This window comes from Lepus europaeus, chromosome 8, assembly GCF_033115175.1.
Source record: "Lepus europaeus isolate LE1 chromosome 8, mLepTim1.pri, whole genome shotgun sequence".
NCBI classification, from domain to species: domain Eukaryota; kingdom Metazoa; phylum Chordata; class Mammalia; order Lagomorpha; family Leporidae; genus Lepus; species Lepus europaeus.
This window is the reverse complement of record NC_084834.1, coordinates 26,047,853-26,065,484: the sequence shown is the minus strand read 5'-3', so window position 1 is coordinate 26,065,484 and position 17,632 is coordinate 26,047,853. Positions and strand designations below refer to the sequence as shown.

Here is a 17,632-nt window from a genome sequence, read left to right as displayed (position 1 = left end):
ACTCTTGTCTCTTCTCCCATTCTCCTGAAGGGTTACAACTTTCTGTTTTGCACTCATTGCCGTGGGGTTTCTGTGGGTGGGCAAGAGATGGGTCAACACTCCCAAGTTCTGTCTGCCACATCGATCCAAAGCTTCTCCTGTCTGTAAGTACCCCTTCTTCATTGCAACTTAAGAAAACTTGTATTTTATTGCAGTAAGAACAGTGGAGATCCACTCTTAGCAAACTTTTAAGTGTATAATATATTATTATAGGCTATAACTCCTCAGCATTTCAATATTCTCCAAGCTAATATTAAGGAAAACATGATTCATCACTTTTCTCTCGATTCTCTCTCCCTTGACCTACTTCTTTCTCTGCTTCACACACAAATTTCTTGAAACAGCTGCCCACACTGCTCTTCCTCATTACCCCTGTGTTTCTTAATCTATGGCCGTTTCCCTTTCTCCCTCTTTACTCTGCTGAAACTGCTCTGGCAAAGGATACCCTTGTTGGAACGCCCAATGGACACTTCCTAGTCCTCATAACAGGCCTACCAGTAGCATCTGATGCTGTGGTACCCCTCCTCCTCAAACCCTCCCTTCCTTGGAGTCTCTGACCCCGCACTCCCCTATGTCTTCCCACCTGTCCACAAATGGGATCCACCCTCTTTGGCAGGGCTTCAATGGTACAGGCAGTGCCACGTCCTCTAGCCTCACCTCTTGCAATGTCAATATTCAAGTTCTTTACCATGGCACATGGACCCCCATTCCAAGTTCTAGAGCAAGCTGTGTCCTGTTTTCTCCTAGTCTCTGTATATCCTATTCACTCTGTACTTGGCCAATTTCACCCATTCCTATCTGCTGAATACCTCTCCTATGTGCACCGAAGCACACTGCATTTCCATTGCCTGTACAGTATGAAAAGGTACTGCAATTACCTGCTTAGTTGTCCACAGCCCATGAGGGCAAGGCTCATGTCTATTTTCTACCTAGTTCAAAGCTATGTCACTAGAGCTATCACAATGGCTATTACCCAGTAGGCATCCAAAAAACTGCCTTGATGAGTGAATGAAGACCCAACTGACAGGAAGAAGAAAATGCATGTAGGCATATACTTTCATAATTTTTAAAGTAATAATCTAAATTTTTACAAAGTCAAGAGAGAATTCCACCCATTTGAAGGCACCCAATAAATACTGATCAACCTTGAGGTATTTTCAAGTACTCCCACCCTTCTAGCTTCTGTAATCACTGGCATCTCTCTGACGGACCAACAGGAAAACGAAGCTACATATACACCAAACATGGACTAGAGAAAAAGACAACACTATAACCTGAATTCTTCTGTCTGCCTTTTCCTGTCTTGTTATGACAACCGGTCACTATTCTGCATGCCAAACAACATCCTTCCATACGATGACATTAAAATAAACTGAAGGCAGGCACTACAGTGTAGCAGGTTAAGCTGCCATGTGGGATAACCACATCCCATATTGGGGTGCTCCCTCAAGTCCCAGTTACTCTGCTTCTGACCCAGCTTTTCGCCAATGCATCCTGGAAGGCAAGCTGAGCATGGCCCAAGACTTGGATTCTTGCCACCCGTGCGGGACACCAGGATGGAATTCTTGGCTCCTGACTGTTGCAGGCATTTGGGGAACAGAGCAGCCAATGGAAGATATCTCTGTCTCTGTCTCTCTCTGTTTCTGTCATTCTGACTTTCAATAAATAAATAAAGAGATCTTTTTAAAAACTCTTGCCAGTCTTCTCTCTTGCAAAGTCATTACTCATAATCCAGAAATACTTTCACTCCGTTTACGGTATTTCTCAATTTTTTATGGCCCATTTAATTTCTCTATGTTTCTCTGAGATGACAGAAACAGCAGGTTAGCTTTGCTGACTATCTTACTTAACTCACACAATAAAGGTTAAGTAACCAACTGCTGTGTGCAGCATTTACTTTTGCTGTCACTAACAACAGAAGTGTGCCCTATAACTTCAAGAGAACCTCTGGAAAGATGAAAGCCACCAGTCTCGCTAGGCTACGCTAGTAGGTAAGATTTACAGTGCACTTATTATCCGTAGTCACTATCTGAAGCGTTTTAAAGGCATCAATTCATTTAGTTCTCACAAAAATCCAATGAGGCAAATACATTATCCTCACTTCACAAGTATGAAACAGAGGCAAACAAGATTAAGTAGCCTATATGCAAATTATATCTTACTGAAAGTTTTACATTTAGGACTTTCCTTTTTTATTTTTGTTTCATAATGTTCCACTACAGAGTGTATCCTAATACACTCAAATCAGTCCCCTATTACTGGGAAATTCTAGTGCTTCCAAGTTCTCACTATTATAATTAGTCCTGGTACAGACATCTCTGTACACAAGGGTGTTTCCAAAAGTTTGTGGAAAAATAGAGTTACAAGATAAATTTACTTGGGCAGAAAAAAATTCTGAAACCCATGCAGTTTTTCATAGTACATACTTTGGACGACTCTTTGCATGTAAGTCCTTGCCCACATTTTACATGAGTTTTCAGGATAGAATCCCCCAAAGAATTAGTAACTTAGTAAATATTTGTTGGATGAGAAAAGTAGTCGGCTCTCCATCATATTGCCTTATGAGTTTTTGCTCTTAGAAAGTTTTTCCCGCTTTGAGAGCAGAAGAATATTTTCCTAAATATTTTAGGTTTAATGTTATGTTTAGCTTGTAAATATATATATATTTGAATTTTTTTGATATATGAGATGAACTATATACTTTTCCAAATAGCTAATTTTTCCAAAATTATCAAATAAATCATCCTGGGGCAGGCATTTAGCCTCCCAGTTAAGACATTTGCATCCCATACTGGAGTGGCGGGGTATGATCCCCAACTCCTGGCTCCAGATCCCCAACTCCTGTTAATACAGATCCTGGGCAGTGGTGGTGATGGCTCCAGTAACTGGGTTCTTTTTTTTTTTTTTTTAAAGATTTATTTATTTATTTGAAAGTCAAAGTTACACAGAGAAAGAAGAGGCAGAGAGAGGGAGAGGTCTTCCACCTGCTGGTTCACTCCCCCAATAGGCCACAATGGCTGGAGCTGCACTGATCAAAAGCCAGGAGCCAGGAGCTTCTTCCGGGTCTCACATGTGGGTGCAGGGGCCCTAGCCCTTGGGCCATGTTCTACTGCTTTCCTAGGCAATAGCAGAGGTGGATCGGAAGTGGAACAGCGGGATCTCAAACCAGGGCCCATATGGGACCCCAGTGCTTCAGGCCAGGGTGTTAACCTGCTGCGCCACAGCACCAGCCCCCTAACTGGGTTCTTGACATCCATGTGAGAAAACTTCATTGACTTTCCAGCTTCCAGTTTTTGCCTGGCCTAGTCCCAACTGTTATAGGCATTTGAGGAATAAACCAACGATTAGAGATCTCTGTCTGCTTCTCAAATAAATAAATATAACTTTAAAAAATATAAAATAGGGGCCAGTGCTGTAGCGTAGCAGGTAAAGTCACCACCTGTGGCACTAGCATCCCACATGGGCGCTGGTTCAAGTCCTGACTGCTCCACTTCTGATCCAGCTCCCTGTTAATATGCCTGGGAAAGCAGCAGATGGCCCAAGCACTTGTGTCCCCCAAACATGTGGGAGACCCGGAAGAAGCTCCTGGCTCCTAGCTTCAGAATTGCCCAGCTCTGGCCACTGTGGCCATTTGGGGAGTAAAACTGTAAATGGAAGATCTCTGTGTCTCCTTCTCTCTCTCTCTCTCTCTCACTTATACTGCCTTTCAAATAAGTAAATCTTTAAAAAAAAAAAAACCATAAATCATCCTTTTCCCATTTTTTTCCTTCTTTGATCTCTCTTCCTCCCTCCCTCCCTCCCTCCCTCTCTCTCTGTCACACACACACACACACACACACACACTCCCCCCAACGTCCATTTCTTAGCAGATTATTTTTTCCATTTGTTGGTTTATTCTTTTGTCGTGAGGTGGTAAAATTTTGGGGAAAAAAGATAATAGGCTCCATTTTTTAATTGCTGAATTCAAGATGCTGTTAAGTCTTTCAGGTGGTAATGCACAGGAGGACATGAGAAACAGATTTGTTACTTGGAAAAGAGGCAGGAACTCAATTGGAAGGTGAAGAAGATCGAAAGGAGAACACAGGGAATAGAAGAAGTGAAAGCCATGGATGGAACATGAGAAAGGGAAGTCCATGAGTTAATGGGGAGAGAAGGGAACAGGATTAGTCCTGGGCAGGGAGAGTGTTGAGCATCACCATGAACCACACATACTCCGTGGTTTAACCAATCAAAACAGTAATGCAATATTCTACTCCGATCCTCAGAAACACACTCTTAAATTCTTGGTTTGTGACAAGTAGTTCCCAGAGGCAGAATCAGGATAGAGCATCATTATACCCATCCCCCATAGAGCTTAAACAAAGACAGCTACCACAATTCTTGTACATTTCAAATTGATTTACAGGTAGATCACAAGGTTTTGAAATGTTGCTAGTGACGATCTTTTATTCTGGAAGTTTTAGTATAATTTTGCTCACATACTCCTAAACATTTCTGAAAAGGAGGCGGATCAGCTTTGCTGGAAAAATAAACCACTTAGGCTACTCAACCTTGAATACTGTAGGCTCTGAAGAGGCAAAACAAATCCTAGCCCACGCGAATCTGTGTCTAGCCTTTCTTTACCCTTCAATTAACGTAAGCCAAAATGCTTCAGTGTCCCAAACACTTTCACTGTTTGATTGATATGCTTGTTACTGGACCAACACCTTTTTCTTTGGTATGTGACAAAAAAAAAAGTCTTTCAAAGCAATCTGGCATTTTAGTTATTTTAAATCATCTTTAATATTTGGCCACCCTTAGGCACAACTGAAGAGTATATTTATTAAAAAAAAAATGTGCCTATCTGCAAATGGATGTTCTAAATGCAAACCATGTTAGAGATCGGATTTCCAGATATCCTGTTAGATATCACATCCCCAGCTGGAAAAGCCTAGAAAGAACTCAAGAGTTTATGCACAGTCTCTTGATAATGAACTACTACATGGGAAAAAAAAAATCTGAATTCAAAAGGAAAAAGGTGATGAGTTGTCTTCCATTTCACCTGTCTGAATAGATGTTATTTTATTTCTGCTATAACTGAGTCTACCCAAAGAGTACTCATGTGTTTAAAACTCAAGAACTGTCTCTTTTCCAACAATCACCAAAAAACTCTATAGAAACTCTCAGCTATCCATATGCAGAGGGAGAAATATCTCTATACCTGTCTTCTCCCAGAGAGAGCCAGCAGGAAATCAAAGGTGATCCTGGATGGACACGATCTGCAGGAACAGGAGTCCTCCATGACAAAAAGCACAAAGAAGAAAAAAGCTCCAAGACAGATTCTGTCCCAGGACAACAACAGCCCTAAGGAAGATGGAGGCATGGGAGGTACTTCTACTTCCACGGGGCAGAAACCCTGAGAAAAGCAGACCTCTGTCCCTGGAAACCTGTCAGTGCTCAGTTCAACCCACTTTCACTTGCACTCAGATGTCTGCGAGTAGGGAATTCACCCATGATGAGCCCTGTGCACGCCTCTCATCATCACCATGTATACACAACACTTCTGAAGATGGCAGGGAACTGCACACCCAGCAGATACTACAGGTCCTGGACAAACCATAAGCTGTTTATTAGCTCAAAGATTAACACTGTTCCTCCCATCTTTTTATTCAAAATTCAGCCAATTACAGGAAAATAGATGCCTAAAATCTGCTGATCAGTGGACTGGATTTTCAACCATTCTTTAGGGTTAAATGAAAATGTGTCATTAGCTCACTGCATATTGTGGTTGATGCTTTTTTTCATTTTTGATCACTTCTTAATTTTCAATTATGATAATCATTATGGACCTTAGCCTGTAACACCATGGTTCAATGCTGCTTCCTGTGGTTAGACTCTTGCTCCTTTTTCATGTGTCTGCCCAACTCCCCCCTGGCTTCTTAAAGAGTAGCTTGATATCACTCTGCAGCAACCCTTCCTTACCCAGTTATCTCATATTTATCCCTCCGCTTACTGAATTTAAGTGTCCTTCCTCTGGGTTGTGAAAGTATCCTCTGCACGTACCCATCACAGGAGTAACCACACTGCACTCTCTTTGTTTACAGCATACATCTCCTCTACCAATTGTTGAGGCCCTCACAAGCAAGGATCTTTGCTCATCTTAGGAGCCAGTTCATACAGCACAGGGTCTGGTATTAGGAGGCATTCTAAAATGTTTGTGAAATGAGTGAATACTCATACGTGCATGAAATATTCAGACTTAGAGAAAGATTTAGAGATGGTGGTTTGAAAACATTTAGCCCATCCCACTTCACCCCCAATTACCTAAATCTGAAGTATTTCCCAAGAGTCCTGCCCAGATACTAAAACAAAGAAATCACTAACTATGATCAAAATGACATAACCATTTCCAATGAAAATAGGATTAAATAACACTTACCGGCAGAGTTCCAGGCAGAGACGCATCAAAAAAAGAAACCAAAGAATTCGGAGGTGCTGCAAAGCGGACTTCAGCTCCAGAGAACAGTTTAGAGTTGGAAGAAATCTGGGCGTGAATTTCCAAACCTACCACAGCTGCCCATTCCTTCGCACTAAAAAGAAAGAGATAAAAAGGTTAAACAGTTACATCCTTCACCATGTGTCAACTTTTAGGAGCCTAAATCCCAAAGGTTAATTGCCTATTCCTGATTTTAATGTACTAAAATTTTATATCCTTACATTTAGAAATGTGTCATATTGTTTTGGTTACTAAATCAAGTCAATGTATAAGAAACACCTACAGTGAGATTGGCAAGGTAAAATTCATTTACAACCATGACGCCAGGCTTGCTGTACAAACTGGAAGGTGATAGAGAGGAAAACAATTTAGCACCTAGAACAATTTAGAAATGAGTATCAGGTGACAACTGCTTGGCTGACTTCAGCAAAAAACAGCATTTTCTAAATTCACTGCACCTTATCAATTAATCACTCAGGAAAGAGAGCTGATCTTTCAAAAACTTCCTAGAATTAACATAAATGGCATGATTCTGCGACTAGAGAAATAACGGTAGTAAAAAAAATTCTCAAACATGTTTTGAATTCACTGTATAACAATGATTTGCAAGTACAATGACACAGTGACACAGGTACAGATTACCACTAACTGGTATTCCTGAAAATTCTGTGCAAAGGAAAACAATAACCCACTAGACATGGCTTGTTTCTACAAATCATTTCCAATTCCTGAGATCAAACTTTAGGTTCCTTTGTTTGTTCATGCCTGACTGCTATCAAACCTAAGATGCTGTTAAAAGCTATAAAAATCTCTCTTATCCAGCCATTCTTACTGTGCTGGGTCTGTACACAGGTCTTTCCAAGTTCTCCTAAGTGTGGCTTATTCCCTATAAAATCCATGTCTGTTCTTATCCTGTCCTTCCCCCAAGCAACTCTGTGTATTATACAGGTTTTTGTTTATATGTATTGGCATTTGTTTCAATCATTTCAACATACAAAGTTCTACATCTAAATTACTTCAAGATTAAGTACTTCTTTCTAGAGTTTGGAAGCCCATAAACGAGAGGAATTCAATCAAGAACTCTAGGGAGTTCTGCATTCACCAAAGCATGATTCAGATTATTCCTGCAGTATCATTACATGGCAAATACACACACACACACACACACACTACCCGTTCACAGGGAAGTTATTTAATATATGCAAAGAATAGAAGTGGAATGCTTCAGGACATTTTCCCTCTGCTCCTCCAACTGAAAAGCAAAAATATGCCAACCAATCTCAAAGAATAAACAAATATTAGAAAAGCGCCTTATGTTCCTGTATTTCAAAAGAAACTATTTAAATCTTCTACAGTGAAGCATTAAACAGCTGTTCCGAGGATGGCTAGCAAAATAAGCAAAACTCTCTACATAACCAGAGGGAAGATAGCTCCTATTGGCTGCATCCTTCTAAGTTTAGACACACGTAAAACATCAAATGCCTCCGTAGAGAGCTGGTGTTTTCTAACGACACTGAACCACAACAAACTCCAGAGTGTGGTCTGCCTTTAGAACACCACTAGCGCGTAGCAGCGCTCAACCCTCGCTGAGGGCTAAATATTACCCCGAATATAAGGTCACCCAGCCCGCGGCAGGGGCAGTTAGTAAGGTGTGTGAATCCACTCCTCTGTCTGCTTAGCTTTTGGTTCAAGAAAATACTTGCCATTTTACACTCGAAAGTTCCCCGAATACGCCAAATTGAAGACAGTGATTTACACGTGGTGGCGGGGATCACACGGGGTGGTTTTTTGTTTGTTTTTCATTTAGGTTTCTGAGCTACAGAGTGTATCTCAATCCCTTCCCGCCCACCAGAGCGTCTAAAACCTGGGCTGTTAATGGCCATCATCTCCCCTGACCCGCAGGAGCACCCCACACTTTCAGTGGACAGTAGTGGTATGAAAATAGTAATACCCTTTCCTCGGCTTCTGGGCCGTGTGGAGGGGCTGCTGAGCCACTGAGCTCTGTCCCCTTATCCAGTTGAATGTGGCGACAGTTCGATGGCGACAACCCCTGTCAACCAAAGCAAAAGTCCAGCGACTTCCACTGCAGCCGCAGCGCAGCGTGGGCACCGCCATTGCACCGCCACGGTCCTGGTCAGGTGGCGCAGCGTCTCCCTGGCGCGACGCTCTCTGGGAAACGTAGTTCCGGAAATGTTTAAAAACTTTGTAGGCTTGCACAGGAAGACTACTATTCCCGGCGAGCATTGCGACTTGAAGGCCGCCGGAACTGTGGCGGGGAGGGGAGGGAAGGGGAAATAGAGGAGACAGTGGGAGGGTTTTTGGGTCGGGAGGTGTGACGACTCCTAGCGGGGAGTTGGAGAGGTGTTTGCCCGCCAGCAAGTACAAGAATGTGAGTGTGTGTCAACTCTGAGAAACCTGGGTGAGGATTTACAGCGCAGTTAACCTTGTCAGCTGAAATCAATAACCTTGACATCACCGGGAAGACTTTCCGAACCTCCACACCCACTCTCTTCTCTATCAGCTCTCCTACTTCAAACACCAAATCAGGCATTCATGCATTAGATACTTTTTTTTTTTTTTAAGATGTATTTATTTACTTGAAAGTCAGAGTTACACAGAGAGGAGAGGCAGAGAGAGAGAGGGATTTTCCATCCGCTGGTTCACTCCCCAACTGGCCACAACAGCCAGAGCTGTGCTGATCCGAAGCCAGGAGCCAGGAATTCTTCTGGGTCTCCCAAGCGGGTACAAGGGGCCCAAGGACTTGGGCCATCTTCTATTGCTTTCCCAGGCCATAACAGAGAGCTGGATCAGAAGTGAAGCAGCCAGGACTCAAACTGGCGCCCATATAGGTTGCCGGCACTGAAGGTGGCAGCTTTACCTGTACACCACACTGCTGGCCTTTGCATCAGATACTTACTTGGTACCTTGGTCAGGTATGGTTCTTAGCTATTGGAAATACAGCCAAAAGCAGGACACTCATGGCCTCTGGGTTCATGGAGCTTACATTCTAGTGAGAGGAGACAGCATAAAAGAAGTAATAAAAATAAGACTTTCATGTAGGTAGAGTACTACCTTTAAGCAAGGTTGATTGGAGATAGACCTAGATTGAACGTTCATGTGCATTTTTACTTTTTTAGTTCTTGACCACCATATGAAACACTTTCTATAAGCAAGAAACCCTTGATGGCACATACCATCATACCAGTGGAATTACTTTATTTTCTCAATTCAAAATACATTCTCTGGGCCGGCGCCATGGCTCACTTGGCTAATCCTCCGCCTGCGGCACGGGCAACCTAGGTTGTAGTCCTGGTTGGGGTGCTGGATTCTGTCCCAGTTACTCCTCTTCCAGTCCAGCTCTCTGCTGTGGCCTGGGAGAGCAGTAGAGGAAGGACCTGCACCCGCATGGGAGACTGGGAGGAAGCACCCGGCTCCTGGCTTCGGATCTGCACAGAGCCAGCCGTGGTGGCCATTAAGGGAGTGAACCGATGGAAGGAAGACCTTTCTCTCTGTCTCTCTCACTGTCTATAACTCTCTCTGTGTCTCTCTCTCTCTCACTGTCTAACTCTGCCTGCCAAAAAAAAACAATAAAAAAAAATGCAAAATGCATTCTCTATCATTATATTTTGATTCCTCTCTTAGTGCTATGACTAGTGGATGTTTATCTTCCATCTCCCCAAGTTCCTCGTCTGCCAGTCACCATAGTATTTCCAGAATACAAAGTAAGCCCCTCAAAAATACTTATGGAAAATATTGACCACCATCATGAATGACACAGTAACTTTCCAGACCGGGAAGTTCATGACCAACTGAATACTTCAGAGGAAACAATTGGCCCTTGATGTCCTCCACCCTGAGACGGCAAAATAAGACAGAAATTCGAGAAAAGCTAGCCAGAATATACAATACCACCCTGACCTCATCTTTGTAGTTGGATTCAGAACTCATTTTGATGGTGGCAAGACAACTGGTTTTGGCATGATTTGTGATTCTTTGGATTATGCAAAGAAAAATGAACCCAAACATGGACTTGCAAGACATGGCCTGTATGAGAAGAAAAAGACCCCAACAGAACCTCTAAAAGGAGGGCCTAATGTTGTTGCTCATCAGGATAAGCCATGCCTGCAATGCTGGTATCCCATATGGATGCTGATTTGAGTCCCAGGTGCTTCTCTTCCAATCCAGCTCCCTGCTAATGCACCTGGGAAATGAGTGGAAGATGGTCCGAATGCTTGAGCCCCTGCCACTCATGTGGGAGACCTGGATGGAGTTCCAAGCTCCTGGCTGTAGCCTGGGCCAGCCCCAGCCACTGCAGCCATTTGGGTAGTAACTCCGCCTTTCAAATAAATCTTTAAAAAAGTGAATGCAAAAATAGGATGAAGAAAATCAGGGGGACTGCAAAGGCCATTGCCAGTGCTGGCAAAAAGCAGGAGTCGTAAAGACTGCAGTGACTTCATCTGCAGTGATTGTACAGATTTTACATGCGGATTGATAAACTGTAAAACCCTTAAAAAATAAGGTTATTGAATGAAGTGATGCAGTATAGAGAATGCAGTTGACATAGGATTGAGTGTACATTTTTTGAAGTAGCAATGTTTAGGAGAGGGATGATGAATTAGGGTGGTCATGGAAGCAAGGAGAAATTGACCTATTTAAGGTAGATTTAAGAGATGAGACCAAAGGGTTGAATATGATTGTGGAAGCCTGGGGGGAGGCCACGTAACTGAGATTTCTGGCTTGCACAACTAGATGGCTGTTATAGTTATTCACTGAGATAAAGATTCCAAATAAGGAACAGGTTTACAAGGAAAACATGTTTGGTTGCCTTGGAGACATCTAAGAGAAGAAGTCAAGTAGACATCATTGATGCCTAACTCTGAGTATACAGAAAAGGAGAAAGCCACATATTTTGCATACTTTAGATTGAGGCTTTTGGTTATTGATCTATTTCCTATTCATTGGACATCTGTCTATAATCTATTTCCATTAATAATCTAGTATGGTTATGTTATTATGCAATTTAATCCCTCCATGTGGAAGAAGGAAATTTTAATTATTTTTCTTAAAATGGTCATCATGTTTTCTACTTTTTCACTATTGATCCAAATTATGAGACTGGAAGTATTTTAATGTAGCCAAGGATGAAAATTAAAATGATAGCAAGTGGGATGTACATGTGGAGAGTTCTTCCAAAATTTATATCTGATTATTACTCTTTCTGTCAGGTTCAGATCACTCTTAGAACCTTCATCAGTGTCTCTCCCCTGAGTGTCTGTGTCTTCCACCTTTACTCTAGATAAGCTTCCTTTTTCTTTTTCATTCAGCTCTTCTGGGTTTTCCAGCCCAGAGTGGGGGGTCCTGGAAATTGTCTCTGAGCACAGCATGGTTCCACCTTTGGCAGGACTTCAGATGAGGAGGGACTGGTGTATCTCAAGTCAAAAAGAACAAGACCCCTCCCGCCTTTCCACTGGTAACCAGCATACTTAGGAGATACTGCACTGCCTCCGATGGAGGGTTGGGAATGTTTTTGAAAACCACCATAAAGGACAGCAGCACACCTAAAGAAAACCCTAGTTTTATGGACAAAATGCCCTAGAATGGAAACTCAGTTGATGAAGCAAGCAATATCATGAGGTGATGGGCTATCACCTCAAAGTCCCCCACCCCACCACTAGGGGGAGAAAAAATCCCATGTATGTAAATGTATTTCATTTCTTTCGCACATGGTAACCTAGTTTGATGCATCTTACATCCAGTCAGGAGCTTTCAAAGCCCCACAAGAGCCAATGGCTGACACAGGGACTTTTATCACCCCTCTCTTGGGCTCCTCTCTCCCCCAGTATTATCTGTCAACTCCAGGGATGCCTGTTGGCTTCTTTGCAATTGGCCCAGTCTCTAGGAGGGTGCTCCATCTGCCTTGCTCCTTAGCTAGTCAGGTGCTCCTTTGGTACCTCCTTCCAGGGACCATTTCTCACCTTCCTCCTGCACACCAAATCTGATACCTGTCACAACTCTTACTGACAGACAGCTCTCTAGCTGAGAGAGCTATTTTGGTTCCACCGACAAGGTGGCTGTCATCTGGAAGACACTGAGATTTTCATTTTCAAGGAGCTCAGGAGGTAGCGGGACAGAATTTCCAGCAAAAACAACATTTTGAGAGGGAGGGTTCCTCAGCTCGTTTTATCCACAGAACTGACACTGTACAAATAGATTTGGAACAAGTTTTTAAAAATGTGAGCTTGAGCAGAATTTTGAGTTGTTACTCAAAAATGGCAATAGCTTAGGAAGTGTATCTAAAACAACATGCTTGGTATTGTTTAGTATTCTTCAGAGAATCTTTGTCAGTGTTGGAATGAACAGGATCACCTCTCTATTGGACTCAAAACTCCCAGGTATCTGTATAAACACATTGATTTCTAAACACAAATCATTTTCCCTCAATCTTAGTTGTGTTAATTGTAAATATTCTCTTCCTCATCCTTTTACTAGATTACAATGGGGGAAATGATAAAAAAAGAAACCCACAGTATCCTAGGATTTATACCTTCTTCGGTAATATGGGTACAAAGAGAGGGACTAATACAGGTAGTTCTAATTTCCCTTGTTTAAAAATGATTTATTTATTTATTTGAAAATCAGAGTTACAGAAAGAGAGACTTGATACAGAGAGAGAGAGAGACAGACAGAACCATCCACTGGTTCACTCTCCAAATGGCTCCAATGACCAGGGCTAGACCGGTCTAAAGCCAGGAACCAGGAGATTCATCTGGGACTTACAAGTGGATTCAGGAGCCAAAGGACTTGGGGCATCTTCCCAGGCACATCAGCAGGGATCTGGATCAGAAGTGGAGCAGCCAGGATTCAAGGGACTCAGTTGGCGCCCATATGGGACGCCAGTATTGCAGGCAGAGGCTTTACCCACTACACCACAATACCAGCCCCCAACTTTTCATTTCTTAAAATCGAAGTAAACAATTTTAATGAAAAATGCAAATTTCAATACAATTAAAAGGAAATTCCACTATTTGTATATATTTTTGAATTTTAAAATTGTGTTATCTATCCAGTTCTGTGATTGACTATTTTTGTCCTGTAGAAATAAGGGTATGGTTTAAAAACATTTAAAATACCAATAAACAAAATGTCCTTTGATGTCTAGCAGAGCTGGATATGGGTGCTTATCTTAGTGTTTCTTTGCTTGGTTGTGAATTTGATTCCTCTGTTGGCTGTGGTATCTGTTCTAAGACTAAAAAACAGAGCTCACTGTCTTGAAATTTTATGCCATGTGGGTAGAGAGGGAAAGAAAGTAGCTTAGTCAACACAAATTCTCTAAAATAACGACAAAAAACCCACTTAAGATGTTGTACAGGGGTGAGTATTTGGCACAGTGGTTAAGATACTAGTTGGGTTGCCTGCATCCCATACTATAATGTCTGAGTTGAAGCCCCAGTTCTGCTCCTGACTCCAGCTAATGTGCACCCTGGGAGGCAACGGATGATGGCTCAAGTACTTGGGTCCCTGCCACACACGTGGGAGGCCTGGGTTGAGCTCCAGGCTCTGACTTCAGGCCAGCCCAGCCCTGCCCTGGTTGGTACAGACATTTGGAAAGTGAGCCAGAAGATGGGAAATCTCTTCTATCTGACAGTCTCTCCAGCTCCCTCAACCCTTGCCCCATTCTGTCTTCTTTTTAAATAAATTAAAGACATTTTAGGATGATGTGCATATGCAAAAATTGGCAGCATCATTTTCATGGAGAAAGAACATCAGAACTAGAGGAGGTCCTGCTTTTGAAAAAAGCATTCTAAAGACCATAAACTTTCTTCTTAGGGGAAAAAAAAAAACATTTTGAGATCCAGTTAAGTGTCACTGGGGGAAAAAGGCAGGCTGGGAATACACGCCCACTGAGCAGTTGGGAGAACAGGATTCATTTCCGTTTATTTTCCCATTGAAGTCTTGATTCTGATAAAATACTGATGAGGTGGGAACAATTTCTTTCTCTAGAAGATTGCTTTGGGGGCAAAGCAGTCTATAACTCTTTCTTCCTTTCCAATGCAAAGAAATAGAAAAGTCTGTCCAATGCCTCTGCAGAGCCAAAGTGTCATCCAGGGAGGACCAGCCTACATGCTGCACTGATAAGGCCGGCCTAGGAACTGCCATCTCTCCATGCTGCTTCCCGTTATCTCATCTCAAGGGATGCTTTGCTGTGTTCCCGGGGAGAGGTGGGGGTTCTGTGCTAGAAATCTGACTAATCCCTGGGAGCAAACACAAATGGTGTGTAATGAAAAGGTCCACCTCCACACATCCTTCTGACTCATGGCTTACTTGAAGAGAGATACTCCTGAGTCGCAAGTAACAGGTGGGAGAACACATTGGACTCCACGTTTCATGTCCCTGTGAGCCGTATTTTGCACATGAGCAGATCTCTCCTATGCATGAAGAAATTCTGTCTTTTGTGTCTTGGAATTGGGTGTTTGACCTTCAAAGTTTGAGAGTTACAAACACACACACACACACAAAAATTTCTAAGCAGTTTCTCAATTCGTGATCACGCATAAACTGCAATCAGGAGCTTGTAGGTGTTGGGATGTCAGACAGCTCTGGTTCTCATCACAAAGATGTTGAGGAGTCAAAGTCTTGTGTTAAAGCACTGCTCTACCAAGGGAATGCTGATGATAGCTTTCCTTCAGTGAATGAATGCTTACCTGACAACAGAAGGGAAAATGTATCAGAGTCCACTTGGGTGGTACCGGAGAGAACGGACAGGTTTATCTGACACATCCTGCCAGGTAATCTGTGTCTGAGCTGGTATCGCTGCATCTAGGCTGTCCTTGAACCAAGAATGGATGGGCTGCAGAAAGCAGTGAAGGCTGAAACCTTGTTGGTGGTAGAGATTTCAGGGCTCACCACAGCTTAATGTTATAGCCATTCAGAGGAAATGGAGTGCTCCGTGAAGAGGCTCCAGACTGAATTAAAATCAAGCAGCAATCAAATGATATGACTACTGAGAAAAATGCAAAGAGAGAGACACAGAAGAAAAATGCCCAATGATTCATGAATACCAATTAGGGAAGGAAAGACCAGCAGACATCATTATTCGTGTCTCCTTGGAGTCTGACTCTAGATCCTAATTCAACAAAAAGATTTGAAAACAACTCGTGATTTTTAAGTTGATGTTGACTCCATACTTGGAGCAGCTTTGTTGCTAAAATGCATTTTCACTTCTCTCACATATATTAGAAATGGAAAGAAATAGTGTTAAGAGGGGGACTGGATGCTGTTTTTCAAAAGGCAATAGAAAGGAAGAATACATAAAATTCCAATTTTGCAAAGAACAGGGGTCCATCTAGTTTAGTATTCTATTTGTTGTTCGTTCTCTAGTAGTGTCATCTTTATCTTGGATATCAGAGTTGAGTGGTCCTGTTTTTGGGAAACATTTGGCATTGACTTGGAGCCCCTGATCTTACCATTTTTATAGTGATTTATTCATTAAATGTATTACTTTCTGCTTACCACATCAAAACTCACCCAATCTCATGAAATGGTCTCCCAATTCTTAGGAGGGTCAGCTTACCATCTCACAGTCTCCCAGAGTTTAGTATCCTTAGCAGTTGTCAAAAGGAAGAATTCTGAGTTTAGGAAAGAAAACATTTGTTTCCCTTAGTCTCTGGGCTAGTTAAGTTACCACTTTAGTATATGTGCTGCCAAAGCGAGCACAAGTTACCACGTTAGGTGCCTGAGGCCTTTCCCTTGGGATTTACAGCAAGAGGACTTTACTGGTTATGTAACAACCCCCCTTACAGCAATTCTGGCTTTTAGAATAGGAGCTCACTTCCCCAAGGAAGATTGAGAAGTTTGCTGTTGGCCTACAATTTTTATTATTTCCTTCTAGAAACTTTTACTGGACTTATCTTCACCCCCCTGTGTTCTCTTTACCCAACAGAGATACAAGGTGTCACTCATTTCAAAGTGATAATATACCGTTGCCATGGGTCCTATTGTGTGATGAATCAAATGAATTATGCTTCTCACTGTGTAGGTTAATAGAAGTTGTCCTTGGAGTTGAGAAATAAAATTGAATATGTGTTTTTGGTTGGATTTCTGTGGCACTGTTGAATCAAATGTTGTGTTTACTCCATAGTCTTCCAAAGAATGCTGTTATCCATTTTCAACTGTCAAGAAACAGCAAGCTTGGATGTGGTAATTTTACTCTGTCTGAAATATAATGTGGAAAGACAGGCCAAATTATGGAAAATCAATTAATTTCCATTACAAGAGTCGTGTATCCAAGGTCTTGTTCTGTCTCTAGTTACTAACACTAATGTCTGCTTATCTACAAAGGAACTCTTAGGAGAAAACCACCCAAAGATTTTTTTTTCAGACAGAGGTTTTTTTTTTTTTTTTTTTTTTAAGATTTATTTTATTTATTTGAAAGACAGAGTTACAGAGAGAGGTCGAGACAGAGAGAGATGTTTTCCATCTGCTGGTTCACTCCCCAATTGGCCTCAACAGCTGGAGCTGCACCGATCTGAAGCCAGGAGCCAGAAGGTTCTTCTGGGTCTCCCACATGGGTGCAGGGGCCCAAGGACTTGGGTCATCTTCTACTGCTTTCCAAGGCCATAGAGGAGAGCTGGATTGGAAGAGGAGCAGCCAGAACACGAACCAGCACCCATACAGGATGCCAGCGCTTCAGGCCAGGGCTTTAACCTGCTGCACCACAGTGCCAGCCTCCAAAGATTTTTTTTTTTTTTTTAGAGCAAAAACCCAGTAGGACTCATGCACTTAATCTTTGTCAATTAAGAAAGAGGCAGAAATAAATTTCTTCCTTGAATTACTTCCTCTCTTTCTATTCTTTTTTTATTTTTTATTTTATTTATTTATTTTTTTGACAGGCAGAGTGGACAGTGAGAGTGACAGAGAGAAAGGTCTTCCTTTGCCATTGGTTCACCCTCCAATGGCCGCTGTGGCCGGCGCTTCGCGCTGATCCAAAGCCAGGAGCCAGGTGCTTCTCCTGGTCTCCCATGTGGGTGCAGGGCCCAAGGACTTGGGCCATCCTCCACTGCCTTCCCGGGCCATAGCAGAGAGCTGGCCTGGAAGAGGGCAACCAGGATAGAATCCAGC

General features: G+C 42.4%; 1 protein-coding gene across 1 annotated transcript in view; it reads right to left on the bottom strand.

Moving 5' to 3' along the window:
- GATB (glutamyl-tRNA amidotransferase subunit B) overlaps positions 1–8,657 on the bottom strand; it is a 94,864-nt gene extending 86,207 nt beyond the window's left edge. The window contains exons 1-2 of the mRNA XM_062199503.1: positions 8,466–8,657; positions 6,458–6,608 (exon numbers count right to left, since the gene is read on the bottom strand). Coding sequence (XP_062055487.1) covers positions 6,458–6,608; positions 8,466–8,629 — 315 coding nt within the window. The 5' untranslated portion in view covers positions 8,630–8,657. The remainder of the gene's footprint in view (positions 1–6,457; positions 6,609–8,465) is intronic.
- Between the last annotated feature and the right edge of the window lie 8,975 nt (positions 8,658–17,632).